Source organism: Oncorhynchus mykiss, chromosome 17 (assembly GCF_013265735.2).
Source record: "Oncorhynchus mykiss isolate Arlee chromosome 17, USDA_OmykA_1.1, whole genome shotgun sequence".
NCBI lineage: Eukaryota > Metazoa > Chordata > Actinopteri > Salmoniformes > Salmonidae > Oncorhynchus > Oncorhynchus mykiss.
In genome coordinates this window covers 42562306-42590091 of record NC_048581.1, presented here as the reverse complement: position 1 = coordinate 42590091, position 27786 = coordinate 42562306, and the positions used below count along the sequence as shown (strand labels likewise).

The window sequence follows — 27786 nt, the reverse complement described above, 5'->3', positions numbered from 1 at the left end:
CAGGCGCAGGACAGCAGATATGAGTAATGTACGCAATTTTACTCAACAATAATCACAATACACATCAAATAAATCCAAGGACACAATAATGGACCGCAATACAATAAACAATCACTCACAAACACACATGGGGGAACAGAGGGTTAAATAATGAACAAATAATTGGGGGATTGAAACCAGGTGTGTAAGACAAGGACAAAACAAATGGAAAATGAAAAGTGGATCAGCGATGGCTAGAAGGCCGGTGACGCCGAACGCCGCCCGAACAAGGAGAGGGACCGACTTCGGCGGAAGTCGTGACAACAATGAAAAAGTGTGACATTATAAGGTAAGCTATGCTAAGATGGTTTGTTCTTGATCCTATTGTTTCATCATCTTGGTGAACAACAAAAAATGACCAATTCAAGTTACTCATTACATGTGTCTATCCTTATACAAAGCCAACAGTATGTCATTCTAGTGTATTTGATCAATCAGTTACAGGATATGACCCATCTCTGAGTCATGTCAAATTCTTAACGTCCAGATAACCTCTAACCTCTAGGCCCTACCCTGACCAGACCCTCTTACTGTCAGCATCACGTGTGTCAGGGAGAATATACCATCATCAGGGGAGAGGGGTCCTTTGAGGCTAAACGATTTTTGAGGCTGAACGACAGGATGACCTTGGTCACCTGTGGGCAACTGTCCGGCAACAGGCAGCCGAGGACACAGGCGACATGGCAATGGCCACCGCTGGGATAGGCCTCTGTTTGGATCTGTCTAGACCGGACCATTTATAGTTGGGTGATGTTGTAGTTGCCAAGGATGAGGATGGGTCGCGTCGTGTTGACTCTCCACTCGGGTTTGTAGCATTGACCTAAGCCCTCCCCCTCTCTATTTTCTCTTCTGTTGTGGCATATCATACAAAGGGAGTAAGTACAGTCTTCTCTGAACCAAATTTGAAAAAGGCGCTTTTAGATAGAAAATGGACAGAAAATGAAATCAACAATTAAATAACACAGGTGTTACATTAAAGGTGGCAGGGAACTGTAGATGTAGAAATTGAACTATTGAAGGCAGAGACAACCAGGGGTTGGAACCAAAATTATTTTCCAATCGTTATTATCCAAACTCCTATTTATTTACTTCCATTCCTGCATAATAAAGTTCTGAACTGGTTCGAACCCCAAAATAGTAACGGTTCATATAGTTCCTTTCATACATTTTTATCTTGTGAAATCAACATGGATTTTACATTTAGCTCATAAATTAGCTCCACCAATTAATGTGGATAGAGCAGCTTGCTATGGCACAGGTAAGCTAGTTGTTTACATGTTTGATGGACAGATAAGTGCTGGTGTGAGAAGCGATTGAAATCTCACAGGGGGTGAGAGAGCCAGAGAAAGGGATGCTCATGGAGGAGGCTTGGTTTACAGCGCTGAGCATTATGATGTGTTTAGGCTATTACTAGCACATCCTCTTTTGAGGATGCACAACAGATCCTAAGATGTTCTACATAATGTTACATTTTAAGAATAAAACATATTAAAGCTACCTATTTAGTGCTTTAGCGAGGGGTACTGTAGTATGTGTGCCTGCCTGTGTGTGTGAAAGAGAGAGAGGTGTGTGTGTGTGTGTGTGTGTGTGTGTGTGTGTGTGTGTGTGTGTGTGTGTGTGTGTGTGTGTGAGAGAGTGAATAGGCCTCTCTCTCCCCTCCACCCCTCCCCCTCTCCTTGTCTCTGGCAGGTTGCAGCAGCCCCTATCGAGTCGAGCGGGCTGGTCATTGTCCACGCAACACCGCAGAGAGGCTTGTGCATTGCACCACTTGGAGACAGATATACACACAGAGCCATCTCTCTCCTCCTCCTCTCTCACATTCTTGCCTCTCCTCCATCCGGCAGCATCCTACTCTCGCCTCCACCTCCAGCAACCATGGCCAGCACCGTATCAGGTAAAACATCCAACATTTTGTTAGCAACTATCTGTTATATAATGGGGGTGGACATGTATTTATCAGATGAAATCCTTCTGTTGTATGATTTTAGACAGAATATCGAGATGTCATTGAAGATGCGTTGCTGGGTGGGGAGCGTTTTGGTATGAACTGAGATGTGTTGCTCATATAGGTGGTTTATTTTCCATGTAAAATAGATCTCTGAGAGCATCATTTATTTGACCTAATGTCTGGCCACATCAAATTTGTCCATTTATGAATGGAAGAGGAATCTAGGAATCACATTTGTTTCATTTGAATGCTTATAAAGGTCATATGTACCATCTGAGGGTTGCATTTGTTATGTCCGTCTAAAATGACCAACCATGCTGTGTATCATGTTCCTAAAGAACTGGATTATTTCATGGGACCAGATCATTTCCATTGCTGATTGGAGATCTCAGGGATTTTCCTCAGTTGTGCCAAGAGCTGCGATCTTAAATGGCACATTATTCCCTATATAATGAACGATCTTTGACCAGGGCCCATAGGGATCTAGTCGCAAGATGTGCACGATATAGGAAATAGGGTGCATTTTGTGACACAACCAAGGTGTGACTGCTGATAAAATGGCTGCTTGATGATGCAGACCTGAAGCAATAAAAAGGGCTTGGGCTCATTGGGCTTGCAATGCGGGAAGCTATAGGTCCCATACAGTTTATTCCATATTAATCACCAAGGGTTTAAACCTCTGACAAACCTATGATACATTACAGTATTTGATACATTCTATACAATATATTGTATCACAATATGACTGAATAAAATATGATACAGGACAGTATAACAGCTCCACCCTTTAGGCCTGCTTATTTGATTCTAGAACAGTTCAGAGATCACCGACAGCTATAGGATCATGTCAGCATCATCAGCCACGCAGCCAGCTAAAAGGCAGTTTGTGATGAACATCAATACTCATTTCACATATTTTCCATCAAAGAATAACTGTTCTTAGCGCAGGTATTACTGTTTGAGGATATATGCAGCATGGAATAAGTATTCAACGTGCTATGGTGCTGTAGATTATCAGCCTGTTGTGTCATATCAAAAGCTAAGCGCCGTAACAAACTCTACAGTTACTGCAGTGTCAAAATAATGTGTAAAGAATCAGTAGCATACATAAGATTATCCTGTCAGTCAATCCTTTCTTTTGTGGAAGTGAACTGTAGATCTCTCTGAAGAGCTGATCTTCAGTAGGGATGAGCTAATCCAATCTTAAACCCCCTCTACATCAGTGATCTTTTATCTAACCCCATGGTACATTTATTTTTAAGTGCGGTACACCAGACTTAACATGTTTGACATTAGAGAATTTTCCAATAAAGAAAATCCTCTCAGTTCTATTAGATAGATAGCTCTGAATCCACGATATGGCAGAGGTTGAAAAGCCATAGCACATACGTTCTCAACAGCATGTTATGGTCAATAATATCAAAGGCTGCACAGAAATCTATCATTACAGCTCCCACAATCTTCTTATTATCAATTTCTTTCAACCAATCATCAGTCATTTGTGTCAGTGCAGTACATGTGTGCCCTTCTCTATAAGAATGTTGAAAGTCTATTGATAATTTGTTTACAGAGATATTGCATGGTATTTGGTCAAACACATTTTTTTCCCAACGGTTTGCTAAGAGCTGGCAGCAAGCTAAAAGCTCTGCTGTTAGAACCAGTAAAGGCCACTTTACCACTCTTGGGTAGTGGAATGACTTTGGCTCCCCTCCAGGCCTGAGGAGAAAGACTTCCCTCTAGGCTCAGATTAAAGATATGCAGATAGGAGTGGCTGTAGAATCAGCTACCATCCTTAGTAGCTTTCCATTTAAGTTGTCAATGCCAGGAGGTTTGTCATTATTGATCGATAACAATAGTTTTTCCTTACAAATGTCAAACCTACAATGCTTTTCTGTCATTATTTGTTTTTATGCATGAGTACAATGGCTCACTGGTAATTGTTGGCATTTGTTGGCATGGTATCATGTAATATCTTGTGTTTCACCGAGTCGTGGCTGAATGACGACATGAATAACATACACTCTAACGGCATGATAGAACAGCAGCTTCTGGTAAGACAAGGGGTGAAAATCTCTGTATATTTGTAAGCAACAGCTGGTGCATGATATCTAAGGAAGTCTCGAGGTTTTGCTCGCCTGAGGTAGAGGAACTCATGATAAGCTGTAGACCACACTATCTACCTAGACTGATTTCATCTGTATTTTTCGTAGCTGTCTACATACCACCACAGACTGATGCTGGCACTACGACCGCACTCAATGAGCTGTATTCCGCCATAAGCAAACAGGAAAACGCTTACCCAGAGGCGGCGCTCCTAGTGGCCGGGGACTTTAATGCAGGGAAGCTTAAATCCGTCTAACCAAATTTCAATCAGCATGTTAAATGTGCAACCAGAGAGAAAAAAACTCTTGGCCACCTTTACTCCACACACAGAGACACATACAAAGCTCTCCCTCGCCCTCCATTTGGCAAATCTGACCATAATTATATTCTACTTACAAGCAAAAATTAAAGCAGGAAGCACCAGTCAATAAAAAAGTGGTCAGATGAAGCAGATGCTAAACTACAGGACTGTTTTGCTAGCATAGATTGGAATATGTTCCGTGATTCTTCCGATGACATTGAGGAATACACCACATCAGTCATTGGCTTCATCAATAAGTGCATTGATGATGTCGTCCCCACAGTGACCGTACGTACATACCCCAACCAGAAGCCATGGATTATCGGCAACATCCGCATTGAGCTAAAGAGTGAGCTGCAGCTTTCAAGGAATGGGACTCTAATCCGGAAGCTTATAAGAAATCCCGCTATGCCCTCTGACGAACCATCAAACAGGCAAAGCGTCAATACGGGACTAAGATCGAATCGAACTACACTGGCTCCGACGCTCGTTGGATGTGGCATGGCTTGCAAACTATTACAGACTACAAAGGGAAGCACAGCCGAGAGCTGCCTAGTGACACGAGCCTACCAGACAAGCTAAATAACGTATATGTTCGCTTAGAGGCAAGTAACACTGAAACATGCATGCATCAGCTGTTCCGGACAACTGTGTGATCACGCTCTCCTCAGCCGATGTGAATAAGACCTTTAAACAACAGGACTGATAACCAGGACGTGTACTCTGAGCACATTTTCAACTTCTCCCTGTCTGAGTCTGTAATACCAACATGTTTCAAGCAGACCACCATAGTCCCTGTGCCCAAGAACACTAAGGTAACCTGTCTAAATGACTACCGACCCGTAGCACTCACGTCTGTAGCCATGAAGTGCTTTGAAAGGCTGGTCATGGCTCATATCAACACCATTATCCCTGAAGCCCTAGACCCACTCCAATTTGCATACCGCCCCAACAGACCCACATATGATGCAATCTCTATTGCACTCCACACTGCCCTTTCACACCTGGAAAAAAGGAACACCTATGTGAGAATGCTATTCATTGACTACAACTCAGCATTCAACACAGTGCCCTCAAAGCTCATCACTAAGCTAAGGACCCTGGGACTAAACACCTCCCTCTGCAACTGGATCCTGGACTTCCTGACAGGGCGCCCCCAGGTGGTAAGGGTAGGTAACAACACATCCGCCACACTGATCCTCAACATGGGGGCCCCTCAGGGGTGCGTTCTCAGTCCGCTCCTGTACTCCCTGTGCACTCATGACTGCACGGCCAGGCACGACTTGCAGATGACACAACAGTGCTAAGCATGATCACCAACAACGACGAGACAGCCTATAGGGAGGAGGTTCACCAACAACGACGAGATAACCTATAGGGAAGAGGTGTTACATCTGCTCCTGCCACGCCCTCCACTTCTCATCCTGGACCACCCTAACCTGCCACCACTCCCCCAGTGCTCTCTCTCTCTCCTTCTCTCTATGTGTGTGTATGTGATTGTGTGAGTGGAGAAAGGTGTGCTGGAAGCAGAGCAGATTCCCACCAGCTGGAACCTGTTCCATAATCAAGAACCCTACAAATACTCAGCCCTGCCACTTCCACGCTGCCAGATTGCAGCCTCTACTCAGTCAGTCTGCATTTCTAGCTGTTTGTTCCTGCAAAAATGTAGTTATCCTGTTGTGCCTGTTTTCCCAAGACTCACGCTGCTTTTTCTCTCTGCTACAGTCCCGTCTGCTCTAACTCTGGTACCTGTCTCCAGTCCCTCGTGTCCTCAGTCCTGCTTCTCTGCCCTGGATCCCGCTCTACTGCTTCATTGGATTCCGCTCCAGACCTGCTTACCAAGTTCCTAATCTCCTTAACCTGTTAGAGCTCTAGGGGCGCTATTTCATTTTTGGATAAAAAACGTTCCCGTTTTAAGCGCGATATTTTGTCACGAAAAGATGCTCGACTATGCTTATTCTTGACAGTTTTGGAAAGACAACAGTCTGAAGTTTCAGAATCTGCAAAGATTTTGTCTGTAAGTGCCCCAGAACTCATTCTACAGGCGAAACCAAGATGATGCATCACCCAGGAATTAGCAGAATTTCTGAAGCTCTGTTTTCCATTCTCTCCTTATATGGCTGTGATTGCGCAACGAATGAGCCTACACTTTCTGTCGTTCGCCCAAGGTCTTAGCAGCATTGTGACGTATTTGTAGGCATATCATTGGAAGATTGACCATAAGAGACTACATTTTCCAAGTGTCCGCCTGGTGTCCTGCGTCGAATTCGGTGCGCAATTGCCAGCTGCTTCTACTTTACCATTTGATTCAGGGGAGAAAGCATGTGTCCAAGAACGATGTATCAATGAAGAGATATGTGAAAAACACCTTGATGATTGATTCTAAACAACGTTTGCCATGTTTTCAGTCGATATTATGGAGTTAATTTGGAAAAAAGTTTGCGTTTTGAGGACTGAATTTATGGATTTTTTTTGGTAGCCAAATGTGATGTATAAAACGGAGCTATTTCTAATACACAAGGAATCTTTTTGGAAAAACTGAGCATCTGCTATCTAACTGAGAGTATCCTCATTGAAAACATCAGAAGTTCTTCAAAGGTAAATGATTTTATTTGAAGGCTTTTATGTTTTTGTTAATGTTGCGTGCTGGATGCTAACGCTAATGCTAACGCTAAATGCTAACGCGAAATGCTAACTCTAGCTAGCTACTTTTACACAAATTATTGTTTTCCTATGGTTGAGAAGCATATTTTGAAAATCTGAGATGACAGTGTTGTTTACAAAAGGCTAAGCTTGAGAGATGGCATATTTATTTAATTTCATTTGCGATTTTCATAAATAGTTAACGTTGTGTTATGCTAATGAGCTTGCTGATAGATTTACACAATCCTGGATACAGGGGTTTTTTCATAGCTAAACGTGACGCAGAAAACGGAGCGATTTGTCCTAAACAAATAATCTTTCAGGAAAAACTGAACATTTGCTATCTGAGAGTCTCCTCATTGAAAACATCTGAAGTTCTTCAAAGGTAAATTATTTTTTTGAATGCTTTTCTGTTTTTTTGTGTAAATGTTGCCAGCTGAATGCTAATGCTAAATGCTACGTTAGCCATCAATACTGTTACACAAATGCTTGTTTTGCAATGGTTGAGAAGCATATTTTGAAAATCTGAGATGACAGTGTTGTTAACAAAAGGCTAAGCTTGAGAGCTAGCATATTTATTTCATTTCATTTGCGATTTTCATGAATAGTTAACGTTGCGTTATGGTAATGAGCTTGAGTCTGTATTCACGAACCCGGATCCGGGATGGGGAGATCAGAAAGGTTAACCCCAATCTCAGCCTAAATCCGGATTCCATACTACCCGCCCGAGATTCCCCTAGACTGCACCCCTCTTCCGCTTTTCAATAAATACATTGGTTACCTATTCTTGTCTCCTCGTCTGAGTCTGCATTTGGGTTCACCTTCACCACCCGTGTAACAGGAGGTCAGAGACCTGACCGTGTGGTGCAAGGACAACAACCTCTCCCTCAACGTAATCAAGACAAAGGAGATGATTGTGGACTACAGGAAAAGGAGGAATGAGCACGCCCCAATTCTCATCGGCGGGGCTGCAGTGGAGCAGGTTGAGAGCTTCAATTTCCTTGTCGTCCACATCACCAACAAGCTAACATGGTCCAAGCACACCAAGACAGTCATGAAGAGGGCAAGACAAAACCAATTCCCCCTCAGGAGACTGAAGAGATTTGGCATGGGTCATCAGATCCTCAAAAGGTTCTACAGCTGCACCATCAAGAGCATCCTGACTGGTTGCATCACTGCCTGGTATGGCAACTGCTCGGCCTCCGACTGCAAGGCACTACAGTGCATTCAGCCCAGTACTTCACCGGAGCCAAGCTTCCTGCCATCCAGGACCTCTATAACAGCCATTGTCAGAGTAAGGCCCTAAAAATGGTCAAAGAATCCAGCCACCCTAGTCATAGACTGTTCTCTCTGCTACCACATGGCAAGCGGTGCCAGGGCGCCAAGTCTAGGTCCAAGAGGCTTCTAAAACAGCTAAACAGGCTCCTGAACATCTAGTCAAATGGCTACCCAGACTATTTGCATTGCCCCACTTCCTCTTCTACGCTGCTGCTACTGTCTGTTATTATCTATGCATAGTAACTTTAATAATTCTACCTACATGTGCAGGTACATATTACCTCAATTACATTGACTAACCAGTACCCCCTGTATATATACAGTTGAAGTCAGAAGTTTACATACACTTAGGTTGGAGTCATTAAAACTAGTTTTTCAACCACCCCACAAATCTTTTATTAAAAAACTATAGTTTTGGCATGTCGGTTAGAACATCTACTTTGTACATGACACAAGTAATTTTTCCAACAATTGTTTACAGACAGATTATTTCACAATGAATTAACTGTATCACAATTCCAGTGGGTCAGAAGTTTACAAACATTAACTTGAATGTGACTTTAAACAGCTTGGAAAATTCCAGAAAATGATGGCTTTAGAAGCTGTTCTGTCTCCTATATATGAACATACTTTGGTGTGAAAAGTGCAAATCAATCCCAGAACAATAGCAAAGGACCTTGTGAAGATGCTGGAGGAAACAGGTACAAAGTATGTATATCCACAGTAAAACTAGTCCTATATAAACATAACCTGAAAGGCCGCTCAGCAAGGAAGAAGCCACTGCTCCAAATCTGCCATAAAAAAGCCAGACTACGGTTTGCAACTGCACATGGGGACAAAGATCGTACTTTTTGGAGAAATGTCCTCTGGTCTGATGAAACAAAAATAAAACTGTTTGGCCATAATGACCATCGTGAGGCTTGCCAGACGAAGAACACCATCCCATCCTTGAAGCACGGGGGTGAAAGCATCATGTCGTGGGGGTGCTTTGCTGCAGGAGAGATTGGTGCACTTCACAAAATAGATGGCATCATGAGGCAGGAAATGTCTGTGGATATATTGAAGCAACATATCAAGACATCAGTCAGGAAGTTAAAGCTTGGTTGCAAATGGGTCTTCCAAATGGACAATGACCCCATGCATACGTCCAAAGTTGTGGAAAAATGGCTTAACCTTTCTGATCTCCCCATCCCGGATCCGGGATCGTGAATACAGACTCAAGCTCATTACCATAACGCAACGTTAACTATTCATGAAAATCGCAAATGAAATGAAATAAATATGCTAGCTCTCAAGCTTAGCCTTTTGTTAACACTGTCATCTCAGATTTTCAAAATATGCTTCTCAACCATTGCAAAACAAGCATTTGTGTAACAGTATTGATGGCTAACGTAGCATTTAGCATTAGCATTCAACTGGCAACATTTACACAAAAAAACAGAAAAGCATTCAAATAAAATCACTTACCTTTGAAGAACTTCAGATGTTTTCAATGAGGAGACTCTCAGATAGCAAATGTTCAGTTTTTCCTGAAAGGTTATTTGTTTAGGACAAATCGCTCCGTTTCTGCGTCACGTTTAGCTATGAAAAAACCCCTGTATCCAGGATTGTGTAAATCTATCAGCAAGCTCATTAGCATAACACAACGTTAACTATTTATGAAAATCGCAAATGAAATGAAATAAATATGCCATCTCTCAAGCTTAGCCTTTTGTAAACAACACTGTCATCTCAGATTTTCAAAATATGCTTCTCAACCATAGGAAAACAATCATTTGTGTAAAAGTAGCTAGCTAGCGTTAGCATTTAGCGTTAGCATTTAGCGTTAGCATTAGCGTTAGCATCCAGCACGCAACAATAACAAAAACATAAAAGCCTTCAAATAAAATCATTTACCTTTGAAGAACTGCTGATGTTTTCAATGAGGATACTCTCAGTTAGATAGCAGATGCTCAGTTTTTCCAAAAAGATTCCTTGTGTATTAGAAATAGCTCCGTTTTATACATCACATTTGGCTACCAAAAAAAATCCGAAAATTCAGTCCTCAAAACGCGAACTTTTTTCCAAATTAACTCCATAATATCGACTGAAAACATGGCAAACGTTGTTTAGAATCAATCATCAAGGTGTTTTTCACATATCTCTTCATTGATACATCGTTCTTGGACACATGCTTTCTCCCCTGAATCAAATGGTAAAGTAGAAGCAGCTGGCAATTGCGCACCGAATTCGACGCAGGACACCAGGCGGACACTTGGAAAATGTAGTCTCTTATGGTCAATCTTCCAATGATATGCCTACAAATACGTCACAATGCTGCTAAGACCTTGGGCGAACGACAGAAAGTGTCGGCTCATTCCTTGCGCAATCACAGCCATATAAGGAGACAATGGAAAACAGAGCTTCAGAAATTCTGCTAATTCCTGGTTGATGCATCATCTTGGTTTCGCCTGTAGAATGAGTTCTGGGGCACTTACAGACAAAATCTTTGCAGATTCTGAAACTTCAGAGTGTTTTCTTTCCAAGAATATGCATAGTCAAGAATATGCATAGTCGAGCATCTTTTCGTGACAAAATATCGCGCTTAAAACGGGAACGTTTTTTATCCAAAAATGAAATAGCGCCCCTAGAGCTCTAACAGGTTAAGGACAATAGAGTCAAGGTATTGGAGTGGCCATCACAAAGCCCTGAGCTCAATCCTATAGAAAATGTGTTGGCAGAACTAAAAAAGCGTGTGCAAGCAAGGAGGCCTACAAACCTGACTCAGTTACACCAGCTCTGTCAAGACGAATGGGCCAAAATTCACCCAACTTATTGTGGGAAGCTTGTGAAATGCTACCCAAAACATTTGACCGAAGTTAAACAATTTAACGGCAATACTACCAAATACTAATTGAGTGTATGTACACTTCTGACCCACTGGGAATGTGATGAAAGAAATCAAAGCTGAAATAAATCATTCTCTCTACTGTTATTCTGACATTTCACATTCTTAAAATAAAGTGCTGATCCTAACTGATCTAAAACAGGGAATTTTTACTAGGATTAAATGTCAGAACCTTTTCACCAGGACGTGTCAGAGGAAGGCCCTAAAAATTGTCAAAGACCCCAGCCACCCCAGTCAAAGACTGTTCTCTCAACTACCGCATGGCAAGCGGTACCGGAGTGCCAAGTCTAGGAATAAAAGGCTTCTCAACAGTTTTTACCCCCAAGCCATAAGACTCCTGAACAGGTAATCAAATGGCTACCTGGACTATTTGCATTGTGTGCCTCCCCAGCCAACCCCTCTTTTACGCTGCTGCTACTCTCTGTTTATCAAATATGCATAGTCACTTTAACTATACATTCATGTACATACTACTTAATTTGGCCCGACCAACCAGTGCCCCAGCACGCACATTGGCTAACCGGGCTATCTGCATTGTGTCCCGCCACCTACCACCCACCAACCCCTCTTTTACGCTACTGCTACTCTCTGTTTATCATATGTGCAGTCACTTTAAACACATCTACATGTACATACTACCTCAATCAGCCCGACTAACCGGTGCCTGTATAAAGTCTCGCTACTGTTATTTTTCACTGTCTTTTTACTGTTGTTTTAATTTCTTTACTTACCTTTTGCTCACCTAATACCTTTTTTGCACTGTTGGTTAGAGTCTGTAAGTAAGCATTTCACTCTAAGGTCTACCTACACCTGTTGTATTTGGCGCACGTGACAAATATACAGTGCCTTGCGAAAGTATTCGGCCCCCTTGAACTTTGCGACCTTTTGCCACATTTCAGGCTTCAAACATAAAGATATAAAACTGTATTTTTTTGTGAAGAATCAACAACAAGTGGGACACAATCATGAAGTGGAACGACATTTATTGGATATTTCAAACTTTTTTAACAAATCAAAAACTGAAAAATGGGGCGTGCAAAATTATTCAGCCCCTTTACTTTCAGTGCAGCAAACTCTCTCCAGAAGTTCAGTGAGGATCTCTGAATGATCCAATGTTGACGTAAATGACTAATGATGATAAATACAATCCACCTGTGTGTAATCAAGTCTCCGTATAAATGCACCTGCACTGTGATAGTCTCAGAGGTCCGTTAAAAGCGCAGAGAGCATCATGAAGAACAAGGAACACACCAGGCAGGTCTGAGATACTGTCGTGAAGAAGTTTAAAGCCGGATTTGGATACAAAAAGATTTCCCAAGCTTTAAACATCCCAAGGAGCACTGTGCAAGCGATAATATTGAAATGGAAGGAGTATCAGACCACTGCAAATCTACCAAGACCTGGCCGTCCCTCTAAACTTTCAGCTCATACAAGGAGAAGACTGATCAGAGATGCAGCCAAGAGGCCCATGATCACTCTGGATGAACTGCAGAGATCTACAGCTGATGTGGGAGACTCTGTCCATAGGACAACAATCAGTCGTTTATGAAAGAGTGGCAAGAAGAAAGCCATTTCTTAAAAATATCCATAAAAAGTGTCGTTTAAAGTTTGCCACAAGCCACCTGGGAGACACACCAAACGTGGAAGAAGGTGCTCTGGTCAGATGAAACCAAAATTGAGCTTTTTGGCAACAATGCAAAATGTTATGTTTGGCGTAAAAGCAACACAGCTCATCACCCTGAACACACCATCCCCACTGTCAAACATGGTGGTGGCAGCATCATGGTCTGGGCCTGCTTTTCTTCAGCAGGGACAGGGAAGATGGTTAAAATTGATGGGAAGATGGATGGAGCCAAATACAGGACCATTCTGGAAGAAAACCTGATGGAGTCTGCAAAAGACCTGAGACTGGGACGGAGATTTGTCTTCCAACAAGACAATGATCCAAAACATAAAGCAAAATCTACAATGGAATGGTTCAAAAATAAACATATCCAGGTGTTAGAATGGCCAAGTCAAAGTCCAGACCTGAATCCAATCGAGAATCTGTGGAAAGAACTGAAAACTGCTGTTCACAAATGCTCTCCATCCAACCTCACTGAGCTCGAGCTGTTTTGCAAGGAGGAATGGGAAAAAAATGTCAGTCTCTCGATGTGCAAAACTGATAGAGACATACCCCAAGCGACTTACAGCTGTAATCGCAGCAAAAGGTGGCGCTACAAAGTATTAACTTAAGGGGGCTGAATAATTTTGCACGCCCAATTTTTCAGTTTTTGATTTGTTAAAAAAGTTTGAAATATCCAATAAATGTTGTTCCACTTCATGATTGTGTCCCACTTGTTGTTGATTCTTCACAAAAAAATACAGTTTTATATCTTTATGTTTGAAGCCTGAAATGTGGCAAAAGGTCGCAAAGTTCAAGGGGGCCGAATACTTTCGCAAGGCACTGTACTTTGATTTGATTCATCTTTGCTAAACTGTTTCAGTTCTTCAATATTCTTAAGATGTCTGGTGTGAACCTCTCTCGAGGTCATTCCACAGCATTTTAAATCAGGTTGAGGTCAGAACTCTGACTGGGCCACTCCAGAAGGCGTATTTTCTTCTGTTGAAACCATTCTGTTGTTGATTTGGGTCATTGTCCTGTTGCATCCCCCAACTTCTGTTGAGCTTCAATTGGCAGACAGATAGCCTTACATTCTCCTGCAAAATGTCTTGATAAACTTGGAAATTCATTTTTCCGTCAATAATAGCAAGCTGTCCAGACCCTGAGGCAGCAAAGCAGCCCCAAACCATGATGCTCCCTCCACCATACTTTACAGTTGGGAAAAGTTTTTGATGTTGGTGTACTGTGCCTTTTTTTCTCCACACACAGTGTTGTGTGCTCCTTCCAAACAACTCAACTGTAGTTTAATCTGTCCACAGAATATTTTGCTGGAAGCGCTGTGGAACATCTAGGTGCTTTTTGGGCAGCAGTGGCTTCTTCCGTGGTGTCCTCCCATGAACACCATTCTTGTTTAGTGTTTAACATATCGTGGACTCGTCAACAGAGATGTTAGCATGTTCCAGAGATTTATGTAAGTCTTTAGCTGACACTCTAGGATTCTTCTTAACCTCATTGAGCATTCTGCACTGTGCACTTGCAGTCATCTTTGCAGGATGGCCACTCCTAGGGAGAGTAACAACAGTGCTGAAATTTCTCCATTTATAGACAATTTGTCTTACTGTGGACTGATGAACATCAAGACTTTTAGAGATACTTTTGTAACCATTTCCAGCTTAAAGCAAGTCAATAATTCTTCATCTTAGGTCTTCTGATATCTCTTTCGTTCAAGGCATGGTTCACATCAGGCAATGCTTCTTGTGAATACTAAACTCAAATTTTGTGTGTGTTTTTATAGGACAGGGCCGCTCTAACCAACATCTCTAATCTTGTCTTGTTGCATTTGGGGTAAACTTTGAACATTGAGATATTAAAGAGATGATAGATCAGACTAATACTATATAAAGGAGTGAGAAGTTAATGGTTCTCTGTAGCAAGACAACTAAGCTTGGAATGTGCTGAGTGCAGGGAAAACAATTGCATGTGACAGTACGGATAAGGGGAGAGACCGTTGAAGGCTCATATCACTTAGTTCCCTGCTTAGCAAGAAGGACGCAATGTTTAGAGATAAGGAGGAGACTTACCACCATGATTTGGACTCCATGTTAGCTGACTCCTGACTCCAATTAGCTTTTGGAAAAGGCATTAGCCTTGGGGTTCACATACTTTTTCCAACCTACACTGGGAATGTTTAAGTGATGTATTCAATATAGACAAGAAAAATACAATATTTGTGTTTTTAGTTTAAGCACACTGTGTTCATTTATTGTTGTGATTTAAGATGAAGAGCAGATCATTAGTCTGACTAATTTATGCAGAAATCCAGGTAATTGCAAAGGGTTCACATACTTTTTCTTTCCACTGTAGAACATAGCCGCAGGGTGTTCTGGTTATGACTGCTGTTTCAGACATGGCTCCCTGGCTCTAGCTGATAGAAGACTCATTCTCTGCCAAGCAGACAGCGATATCACCTTGGCAACACACAGTTTCTAGGAGCAATCGACTCACACAGACACACACCAGCTCTCACCCTCTCTCTGTCTCTCCCACTCCATGCACACATGCAAGCACACTCACTGACACCCACAGACACACACAAACACTGTAGGCCATTAATTTCACTACACACAGAGCGTGCACGTTAGGACACAATCCCTTCATTGTGGTGCTTGACTAAGTTGGTTGTCGCTTTGACATCGTGACAACTTCTAAATGTATAATCTTTGTCTAAAATCGGCCCACCAGGCCATTATTTTACATAGTGTGCACTCACATGCAAACACACACACAAATAAACAAACCTTCCGTCCCTGAGCTGCTCAACTGAGTAGCCCTGCTGCAGTGGGTGGAGAGAAGGGAAGGGTTGGGTCTACACTCAGTCTGACCCACAAACTGTGTCGCCAGGGAAACCGTGCCTGTGTTTGCGATTGTCTGATTACACTGGTATCTATTAAATTACCTTGAGTGTCTGGGAGAATTTATGAACATGCTGTGGGTAGATATTTCCAGATCTTGGATCAGTGTACCCAAATCCTAACACACTACTTCATTGGATTCCGCTCCAGACCTGCTTACCCGGTTCCTAATCTTCTTGCCCCCAGCCTCAGCCTTAGTCCGGATTCCATACTACCCGCCCGAGATCCCCCTGGACTACACCCCATCTCCTCTCCCGCTTTTCAATAAATACATTGGTTAGCTATCCTTGTCTCCTCGTCTGAGTCTCCATTTGGGTTCACCTGCACCGCCCCGCGTAACAGGAGGTCCGAAACCTGACCGTGTGGTGCAAGGACAACAACCGCTCCCTTAACGTGATCAAGACAAAGGAGATGATTGTGGACTACAGGAAAAGGAGGACCGAGCACACCCCAATTTCCCTCGACGGGGCTGCCGTGGAGCAGGTTGAGAGCTTCAAGTTCCTTGTCGTCCACATCACCAACAAACTAACATGGCCCAAGCACACCAAGACAGTCGTAAAGAGGGCACGACAAAACCTATTACCCCTCAGGAGACTGAAGAGATTTGGCATGGGTCCTCAGATCCTCAAAAGACTTTACAGCTGCACCATCGAGAGCATCCTGACAGGTTACATCACTGCCTGGTATGGCATCTGCTCGTGCTCTGAGTCTTTGACCTACATGTATTTTCTTACAACTGCATTGTTGGTTAAGGGCTTGTAAGTAAGCATTTCACTGTAAGGTCTACATCTGTTGTATTCGGTGCATGTGACACTTTTGATTTGATTTGATTTCCTGCCTAAGTTTGCCCACTTTGCTGATTAAGTAATCATTCAAATAATTAGCAACATCAAATGTTTTTGTGATGAATAAGCCATCTGATTCGATGAAAGATGGCGTTGAATTTGCCTTTCGGCCTATCATTTCATTTAAAGTACTCCAAAGATCACCCCCCCCCCCATCTCTTTCAACCATAGAGTTTTTAAATTCCACATCAATCCATGGAGCCTTAACTGTTTTAACAGTCAGTTTCTTAACAGGTGCACGTTTGTCAATAATTGAAAGAAGCAATTTCATAAAAATCACTACAGAACTAAATCAAGTACAGTGCCTTGCGAAAGTATTCGGCCCCCTTGAACTTTGCGACCTTTTGCCACATTTCAAGCTTCAAACATAAAGATATAAAACTGTATTTTTTTGTGAAGAATCAACAACAAGTGGGACACAATCATGAAGTGGAACGACATTTATTGGATATTTCAAACTTTTTTAACAAATCAAAAATTGGGCGTGCAAAATTATTCAGCCACCTTAAGTTAATACTTTGTAGCGCCACCTTTTGCTGCGATTACAGCTGTAAGTCGCTTGGCGTATGTCTCTATCAGTTTTGCACATCGAGAGACTGAAATTTTTTCACATTCCTCCTTGCAAAACAGCTCGAGCTCAGTGAGGTTGGATGGAGAGCATTTGTGAACAGCAGTTTTCAGTTCTTTCCACAGATTCTCGATTGGATTCAGGTCTGGACTTTGACTTGGCCATTCTAACACCTGGATATGTTTATTTTTGAACCATTCCATTGTAGATTTTGCTTTATGTTTTGGATCATTGTCTTGTTGGAAGACAAATCTCCGTCCCAGTCTCAGGTCTTTTGCAGACTCCATCAGGTTTTCTTCCAGAATGGTCCTGTATTTGGCTCCATCCATCTTCCCATCAATTTTAACCATCTTCCCTGTCCCTGCTGAAGAAAAGCAGGCCCAGACCATGATGCTGCCACCACCATGTTTGACAGTGGGGATGGTGTGTTCAGGGTGATGAGCTGTGTTGCTTTTACGCCAAACATAACATTTTGCATTGTTGCCAAAAAGCTCAATTTTGGTTTCATCTGACCAGAGCACCTTCTTCCACATGTTTGGTGTGTCTCCCAGGTGGCTTGTGGCAAACTTTAAACAACACTTTTTATGGATATCTTTAAGAAATGGCTTTCTTCTTGCCACTCTTCCATAAAGGCCAGATTTGTGCAATATACGACTGATTGTTGTCCTATGGACAGAGTCTCCCACCTCAGCTGTAGATCTCTGCAGTTCATCCAGAGTGATCATGGGCCTCTTGGCTGCATCTCTGATCAGTCTTCTCCTTGTATGATCTGAAAGTTTAGAGGGACGGCCAGGTCTTGGTAGATTTGCAGTGGTCTGATACTCCTTCCATTTCAATATTATCGCTTGCACAGTGCTCCTTGGGATGTTTAAAGCTTGGGAAATATTTTTGTATCCAAATCCGGCTTTAAACTTCTTCACAACAGTATCTCGGACCTGCCTGGTGTGTTCCTTGTTCTTCATGATGCTCTCTGCGCTTTTGACGGACCTCTGAGACTATCACAGTGCAGGTGCATTTATACGGAGACTTGATTACACACAGGTGGATTGTATTTATCATCATTAGTCATTTAGGTCAACATTGGATCATTCAGAGATCCTCACTGAACTTCTGGAGAGAGTTTGCTGCACTGAAAGTAAAGGGGCCGAATAATTTTGCACGCCCCATTTTTCAGTTTTTGATTTGTTAAAAAAGTTTGAAATATCCAATAAATGTCGTTCCACTTCATGATTGTGTCCCACTTGTTGTTGATTCTTCACAAAAAAATACAGTTGTATATCTTTATGTTTGAAGCCTGAAATGTGGCAAAAGGTCGCAAAGTTCAAGGGGGCCGAATACTTTCGCAAGGCACTGTATATACACTACCGTTCAAAAGTTTAGGGTCACTTAGAAATGTCCTTGTTTTTGAAAGAAAATCACATTTTTCGTCCATTAAAATAACATCAAATTGTTCAGAAATTCAGTGTAGGCACTGTTAATGAATGTAAATGACTATTGTAGCTGGAAACGGCTGATTTTTTGATGGAATATCGACATAGGCGTTTCAGCACACGGACCCTCGTTACACGTCAGTGAAGATCTCTCTTTATTTTATAAGGACACAGAACGTCATTTCTAGGAAGGAGATCAAACCCCTGTTGACAAAGATCTTGTGACACTGAAAGATGCTGCTAAAGAGAGGAATGAACTTGATGAACTCAGCCAAGTCAGTCGTGTTGAAGCCATCCTTGCTACTGGCACGTGTGTTGCCGTGCAGGCCCTGCCGCAGCATTTTTTTGTGAGCTGTCTCCTCACAAGTGTTGGTTCACAGTGCACAATCCAACCGAACATGAAAGTTGTAGCTCTGTGACGTGTCAAATCATTATCACTGACGCTACGTAAATATTACATGAGCCAAAGCACAGTGAGGAGTCAAGAGGAAGGAAGTTTGCCGCATGCAATTGTAACTTTAATGTCATCCAACTTCTAGCCATTGTGCCTGTTTCTGCCTCGGACAACTCCTTCATTTCTGCCCAAACATGATTTGCATAAAAACAAAAGGCAGTTGGCTAAAACTGGAACAGGAACAACTTCCACTATGTTCATTGTTGGCTTAGTTGAAAATCTTTTTTTCAGTATTAACCAGTTCCGTTTTTACTCAACCGTCAGCTAGGGTTCAATACCGGTGACCGGTATTCCGGGACTTCCCGACCAAGCTCCTTCCTGTTTCCTGAGAATAATAATGACGGATCCTGTGGACCAATATTATAAAATGTTTATGCCACACTAATGCAAAAATAAAAATATGGACGTGTGAATTGCTGCATGAGCCGGACATATCAACTCTCTGGCTTCATTCATACATTAGACCAGTCATCACAACGCCAACCCTACCATATTTAGCCTACTGAACATAAAGTCCCCAATACAAAACATCACTTAATTGCATCACTTCTATAAATTGCATTGCTGACTAGCATGTGTAGGCTACACGCAAGGAAATCTCCATCTCACATTCACAAATCTCCAAACTAGCATTGTGACACTGGCACAGGCCCATAATACAAACTGCAGCTAATCACTGTTAACAAAACGGCTGATACCTTGTGTCCACAAATGCGCTCTTGGAAATAGACATTTGCAACATTGTTCCATGATGTTACAACAACACAAGTGAGTGTGCAGGCTTGACTAGTTAGTTTTGTCGGAATTTGATCAACCGCGGCGCCATCCAATCTCCGCTACTGCTACACTACATGACCAAAAGTATGTGGACACCTGGTCGTCAAACATCTCATTCCAAAATGATGGGCATTAATATGGAGTTGGTCACCCCTTTGTTGCTATAACTAGATGTTGGGAAATTGCTGCGGGATTTGCTTCCATTCAGCCTCAAGAGCAATAGTGTGGTTGGGCACTGATGTTCCTCCATGCTTCACGGTGGTAACCACACGCACATGCGGAGATCACCCGTTCACCTGCGTCTCACAAAGGCATGGCGGTTGGAAACAAAAATCTCAAATTTGGACTAATCAGACCAAAGGGCAGATTTCCACCAGTCTAATGTCCATTTCTCATGGTTCTTGGCCCAAGCAAGTCTCTTCTTCTTATTGGTGTCCTTTAGTAGTGGTTCCTTTGCAGAAATTCGACCATGAAGGCCTGATTCACAGCAGTGTCCTCTGAACAGTTGATGTTGAGATGTGTCTGTTACTTGAACCCTGTAAAGCTTTTATTTGGGTTGAAATCTGAGGTGTATTTAACTCTAAAGAACTTATCCTCTGCAGCAGAGGTAACTCTGGGTCTTCTTTTCCTGTGACGTTCCTCATGAGAGCCAGCTTCACCACAGTGCTTGACGGTTTTTGCGGCTGCACTTGAAGAAAGAAAGTTATTGAAATGTTCCATCTTAAAGTAATGATGGACTGTCGTTTCTCTTGGTTTATTTGAGCTGTTCCTGCTATAATATGGACTTGGTCTTTTACCAAATAGGGCTATCTTCTGTATACCACCCCTACCTTGTCACAACACATTTGTTTAACCCTTTTTTGGTTACTACATGATTCCATATGTGTTATTTCATAGTTTTGATGTCTTCACTATTCTTCAATGTAGGAAATAGTCTAAATAAAGAAAAACCCTTGAATGAGTAGGTGTGTCCAAACTTTTGACTATTTTCTACATTGAAGAATAATATATATGTATGTACATATATTAATATATACTGTATATAAAAACTTTTTTTTGATTTTTTTCCTGCCTCTGCGGCCCACCATGGGCCTGGCCCCAGGGGCTTCACCCCCGGTAAACCCCTGCGCTTAATCCGGCCATGCCGTCATATTGAACCCTAACACATACACACACACACTCTTGGACACACACTTATCTGCAACACACACCGTACAGTGCCCGTGGATAAGCTACAGTATGGACATGTAACCCACCACATACACACACACTGCACAGTCCTAGTGGGTGAAGTGAAAACCAGAGATATAAATGTCTACATATGAATAATTGATCATTCTCTCAATGTTACTGGCGACGTGATTAAACCCCCCAAAATATTCATGCCATTCGTCCTGTCATACAGTCATTTGTTATGAGCAATATACAATACAACCTGAATTCAACCTTTTCAAATTAGACCTTTTCGTGCATACATTATCTAATCATATGATGATATCAGCTCTGTTTAGCGAATACAAATTGGCTGTATCATTCACAATAAATACCAGATGCCAATTTAAAAGTGGATTCAAGGATAACGGTGGATATCTCTTCTCACTCTGTCTTTTCCTCTCCCTCTTTTCCAGCCTACTCGGACAAGATCAAAGAGATGTCCATGCTGTCTCTGATCTGCTCCTGCTTCCACTCACAACCACATCCCAACAGCCTCTACCAATATGGAGGTTAGTGATGAAGAGCTCTATGCGTTTGCCTGTGTCTCATAGAGATCATATAATTATGCTCCGAATGTAATTCAATGGTTTGTCTATCCATCCACCTTTGCTTTTTCTCTCTCTCTCTCTCTCTCTCTCTCTCTCTCTCTCTCTCTCTCTCTCTCTCTCTCTCTCTCTCTCTCTCTCTCTCTCTCTCTCTCTCTCTCTCTCTCTCTCTCTCTCTCTCTCTCTCTCTCTCTCTCTCTCTCTCTCTCTCTCTCTCTCTCTCTCTCTCTCTCTCTCTCTCTCCAACATCCCCCTTTCTGTCTGTCTATCAATCTTTCTGTCTGTCCATCCTACCCATCTCTGTCCGTCTTTGTCTGTATGTCCATCCTACCTCTGTCTGTCTGTCTGTCTTTTGTTGTAGAAATTCGAATCAATATTGAGGACAGACAAGGTCAAAAGGAAAGCATGGAGTAATTGCTTCTATAATAATGAGGCTGGTCAGCTCAACACTCCCAAGTGTTGTGTCGAGTAGCTCTGACATACGAAGAATACAAATATATTTTGGAGGCAAAGATACGCCCTCTCAGTCAAACAACAAATGTATGGAATCGGTCACCAGGTGAAAGTTGATATATGAGAAAGGAGTATCCCGCAGCCAGATAGCATTTGGTATGAAGACAGTTCCGATTGTTCAGAGTTTGGCCCCTAAGACGAGGCTCTGATCTCGTCCCTGGTACTTCATAACACTGAAACACCAACTCATTCTATGGCATAAATCAATTGTCAACTCCAGATACTCCCATCCCAAGTAAAACCCCTTCTTGGGGGTAGTGAGCCTCTAGGTCATACACTATCCCAAGATAGGTGCAACATCAGAGATGACATACAATGGTTCCAGACACTACCGCACACATCTTGTCTCAGAACAAGAAGGCCAAAAGAGGGAGTGACTGGGCACAGACATTGTGGAGACAAGTAATTGGTTCCCTATTAATCACGCCATCCCTTTACATGGTTTGTAATAGGTAAAGATACATATCCACATATGAAGACAATGTATCCTTCTGTCCTCTTCTCTTTCTGATATTATGTATAGCAACAGGGACATGTGATAGAGAAGCCTGACTTCTTCCATTTCTGGGCCCCAGGTGACTGAGCCCCAGCTGAGGGAGGAAGTGCAATTGTTAACACCAGAGTCTGAAGAGATACATTCTAATTACAAAAGTTCAACTGTTCAATCACATAAGCATATTATGCAGATAAGACATCTTAATTATCTATGTTACCTAACTAATTCTGATTCTTCCGCCACACTTTCTGTCTGTCTGTCTATCCTACCTCTGTCTGTCTGTCTGTCTGTCTGTCTGTCTGTCTGTCTGTCTGTCTGTCTGTCTGTCTGTCTGTCTGTCTGCACAACCTTACTGCCCTAATACCTGTTGTCCTCCACAGACATGGAGGTGAAGTCCCTAAACAAGCGGGCATCCGGCCAGGCCTTCGAGGTCATCCTGAAGGCCCCCGCTGACCTCTCTCCTGACAGGCCCCAGCCGCTGTTCTCTCCCCCTAAGAAGGACCTCTCTCTGGAGGAGCTCCAGAAGAGGCTAGAGGCTGCGGAGGAGAGGAGGAAGGTAAACAGAGAGCATGACAGAGAATGGGTCTGCAATATATTTTTCACCCCTCAATTCTAATCATGCTTCCTCTCACTCTCCCCAATCTTTCGCACCATCTATTCCTCTTCCACACTCCCCTCTCTCTGTTTATCCCTCTTTACCATCTCTCTCACTCTTCTCTCTCTGCAGTCTCAGGAGGCCCTGCTCCTGAAGCAGCTGGCTGAGAAGCGGGAGCATGAGCGAGAGGTGCTCCACAAGGCCCTGGAGGAGAACAACAACTTCAGCAAGATGGCAGAGGAGAAACTCAACTACAAGATGGAGGTCAACAAAGAGAACCGCGAGGCCCACCTGAATGCGCTCAAGCAGAGGCTCCGTGAGAAGGTAAATCGCCCACTGACTGTCATTCGAAGCTATGGCCTAGTCTAGAGAAATGAAAGACGTGGAGCATTATGTGGGTACTGAGTAGCGAGTAGAGTATCAAAGGCAGGGTTGGAGGTGCTCTTTGGTTTTAGGGGGCTACTGTAATGGTTAAAACAAGGAGGACCAAGGCCGTAGACATATGCATTGTGAATACCTACTGGAAGAGTGAGGATGACCTGGCCTGTGTGACAACAGGATGAAACGCAATATAATTAATTTATTAGCCTGAATGGCAGTCTGTAAGTAGATACCATTCTGTAACATCCTTGGCAAGCCAACAATTTAGCATTGCTAAGCGCAGAAACAATCAGATTTCTTCACTCTTGTTGGATGGCAGTTGAGGTTGAAACATGAAGAATAGAGGAAGGTCTTGGACCATGTCTTGTCCTTCTGAAGAACAATTCTAGGAGGTTATGGTTCTAGCTATCTATGCTCATATATCTAGGCTATCTCTCAATTGAATGACATGACAAGCAGAGATAAACTGTGTCCGCTAATCATAACACAAAGCAAAGTCAATTTATGTGTAAGAGGCTACAACATACAGGGAACAGTGGGAATATCTACATGAACTTATACTGCGGTATCGTATTGCAATTTTTTTCTAACTTTCAGTTTGTTCTATCACAGGAAATCCATGCCGATGAGGTCCGTAGAAACAAGGAACTCCAAGCTGACCTCTCTGGTTGAAGATATTTTCTACGGTTTTGTCAAGAGATTCTCGTCTGGTTTTGGTTGGAAAGATATGCTACTTTTTTAAATCTCGATGTCTGAAAGTCTCTTGCATTGTTCAATATACACTGGTTTCACAAGCTAATAATTCAACAACAATTTACACCGATTGTTTCTCATCTCTCAATTTATTTATTTTAAATAATATTGATATTGAACACGGGTAGAGCTGAAGTAAGGCCCAAGGTCAAGGGTCAGATTTACTAAACATTTGCACCTTTCTTAAGACTGCACCTGTGAGTTCATACAAGGGAACAAAATGAAAACATTTGAAACATTTCTTCTTTATCTTAGGAAACCTACTCCTTCTCTTACCTTTATTTTACATTTAATTTTACATTTAAGTCGTTGTGTTTGGTTCTGTCTGGAAAAATAATCAGTAAATGTTTGCACTTGTGCAAATGCTTGGTAAGTCGGGCCCTCTGTGTGTGTCAGACCTAAGAAGCTACTGTTAGATCATAATGATGAATTTCCCTTATTGATCCAAAAACATAGCTCAATAGTTACGCTTAATTCTCATAGGAAGTCATGATTATGCTGCATCTGTACTGTGAGCAAACCTGTTACACATATTGCCAAAATGTCTTTCTCTTGTAAAATGAGCTTGAGGTCTTTACACAATCCCTCCATCTATTGCATAAGGTACTGTATAACAGGGGAGCAGAGCCAAGCTAAATTGATTCAAGTGTTGCCCTTGCTTGGACCATGTGTAAAAAGGGGTATCTGATAATATACAATATTCAGCACACTCTATAGGCAAACACTATAACCTGGTCATTCATCATATATAGTCACACCCATTGTCAGTTTGTGCAGCCATCTTCAATCAAGCATGCAACGTCAATCAAGTGACTGTATAAAATGGAGCACAGTCGCATTTAGGCTTCAGTTCAATAAAGTTCAGTATTCAGTTTGCCGTATACGTCATTAATACGTTTAAACTGCTTTAAGAGTGGGTTCCGGTCTCTTTTAGGTTTCATTTCCTAGCTACTGAATGTTTATTTCTGAGAATCACTCAATTCTGTTGTCACTTTAGGGGACTACATTTAGTAACAAGATGACTCCACTACAGAGTGCCATAGTTTGTTTGCAGTGAGATACAGAGCAATGTGACAGAACTGTTTTAATGCAAATTATATGCAAAGTGTTTATTTGATTTTGTTATTGGATTATGATGTGAACGTTGGCATGTAATGTAGAGGCATCAAATGCTGACACAGCACTGAATGTATTGCCAGACACACTTACCCTTCTAGCAGCATATATCTTAATTTGGTCATCCTGTTGCTGCAGGAATTTTCCTGCTTAGCAGGAAATGCAAACTTGTAGTGTATTTAAGGTTTAAAAAGGCTTCTAAAGTTTGTAATTTCCACTTAAAAATGTCAGACTTGATTTACTCTAATGAGTAAATGTAACAAACCCTACAAAAATGTCCATTCATTATAATCCACATAATACTTCACAGTTCTTGTTGCTGCAGGATCATTTTCTGCTGTAGCAAACTGGCTCAATTTAAGATCCTACATCTGTAGGCAACTCGTGCCTGGTTTCCCTATAGCAGTGTTATTTGGGATAAGACTGCTCAGCTTCAGTAGGGTTCTGCTAGGACACATTCCTTTCATGCAGGTGCTTGACTTGGTTGGTTGTCGCCATGTATTAAGTAACCTTGACACCGTGCCAACTTCTGTTTTTATTCTCTTTGTCTAAGATGAGTCCACCAGGCCACCATGCTTACACAGTACATACACACACACTGTTGGCCATTCATTTAACTTAGATTCATTGCATACAGCGACTCTGTGTGCATAACTCAACAGTATCTCACCTTTAATAAAAGGTTAACTGGCTGCTGTTGCTGGAATATAAAGTCTGATGAACTATAATAAAGTTGGTGATACCTTATTTTGTCATTTACATTTGTGACCCTTATTAATTAACATATTACAATTTTTACAATAACCACGTTTCCATCCAGACTTTTTATGCTAGTAAAGTCCATCTCGGGTTAATGAATGTCATGACAGGCCTGATGGAAACATGACATTTGTCGGTAAAACTTTCCAAATGTCGACAAAATAAAATCCACTAGTCAAGGTGGTATCTTTTTGTTTCAATAAAATGTATGATGTGCGAAATGGTGGCGGAAACTCCTTTATGCGCAAATATTTATATAATAATCATCTCGAAGTCAACTTGGAGTCACGGAATCAAATCAAATCAAAGTTTATTTGTCACGTGCGCTGAATACAACAGGTGTAGTAGACCTTACAGTGAAATGCTTACTTACAGGCTCTAACCAATAGTGCAAGAAAGGTATTAGGTGAACAGGTGAAGAAATAAAACAACAGTAAAAAGACAGGCTATATACAGTAGCGAGGCTATAAAAGTAGTGAGGCTACATACAGACACCGGTTAGTCAGGCTGATTGAGGTAGTATGTAGATATGGTTAAAGTGACTATGCATATATGATGAACAGAGAGTAGCAGTAGTGTAAAAGAGAGGTTGGAGGGTGGTGGGTGGGACACAATGCAGATAGCCCGGTTAGCCAATGTGCGGGAGCTCCAGTGTTGAGGATCAGCGTGGCAGATGTGTTGCTACCTACCCTCACCACCTGGGGGCGGCCCGTCAGTAAGTCCAAGATCCAGTTGCAGAGGGAGGTGTTTCGTCCCAGGATCTTTAGCTTAGTGATGAGCTTTGAGGGTACTATGGTGTTGAACGCTGAGCTGTAGTCGATGAATAGCATTCTTACAAGAGTTGTTTGGTATGTTGTTTGGTCCTCCCAATACGACTAAGAAATGCATGCAGTTTATTAGGCTACAGATTAAATAAATGATGATGAACTTCACAGGGTGGTGAAAGTGCATGGTGATGAGCTCCTTTCCAATAAGTACAGAGGGTCTTACTCTGGTGACATGATGATCGATGCATGGTTGCCATTTAACAGATAAAAAGAATCTTGCTCTTTTGTCCATAATATTTAATCATGTACTGTATGTAGCCTACCTGCACTGTATCTATGAGATGTTGGCTAGAGCGTACATGCCAAGACCAGAGTGTGCACATTCTATATATGACGCAACATATTAAACAAAATCCATGTGACAAATCCATCAGTAGGGTTGAAAATGCAATGGAAACCCATTGGAATTTTATGACAAAAGTTATTTTTATGTGCACTACATACTCAAATGGCGACGCGTGTACAACGCGTGTACAGGCGTGTACAACGCAAGACTTGGCGTCTACCCAGATTTAGCGAATTAGCAGTAATTTACTTAGTTCTTAGTTTACTCACTCAGTACAGCACTCTATATAGCTGACAAGAACTCCTGGATATTGGAACACAATGCACAATGAGAGATCTTGACAACTTACAACTTCCACTGGAGATCGGGAAGATGCCCCAGGAGACTGAAACATCGCCGAGAGGAAGTGCCGAGGGGGCGGCGAGATTGTAAACAAAGGCGAGGGAAGCGGTGTGGCCTCCGGGCTAGGCAAAAGCTAACCCCACATTGGCTTTCACTACATAGCCTTTTCA

General features: G+C 42.2%; 1 protein-coding gene across 1 annotated transcript; it reads left to right on the top strand.

Annotated features, from left to right (window-relative positions):
* The first annotated feature begins 1748 nt into the window (after window positions 1–1748).
* On the top strand, window positions 1749–26382 carry LOC110493910 (stathmin-3). The gene is made up of 5 exons (XM_021568508.2): window positions 1749–1933; window positions 21417–21512; window positions 22938–23113; window positions 23285–23476; window positions 24146–26382. The coding sequence occupies exons 1-5, from the start codon at window positions 1915–1917 to the stop codon at window positions 24203–24205; spliced, it is 543 nt and encodes a 180-aa protein (XP_021424183.2). The 5' UTR covers window positions 1749–1914; the 3' UTR covers window positions 24206–26382.
* The last annotated feature ends 1404 nt before the right edge of the window (window positions 26383–27786 follow it).

Coding starts and splice junctions, on each gene's coding strand:
- LOC110493910 (XM_021568508.2), top strand. Junction 21,513..22,937: donor CAGCCTCTACCAATATGGAG/GTTAGTGATGAA, acceptor TGTCCTCCACAG/ACATGGAGGTGAAGTCCCTA. Junction 23,114..23,284: donor CTGCGGAGGAGAGGAGGAAG/GTAAACAGAGAG, acceptor CTCTCTCTGCAG/TCTCAGGAGGCCCTGCTCCT.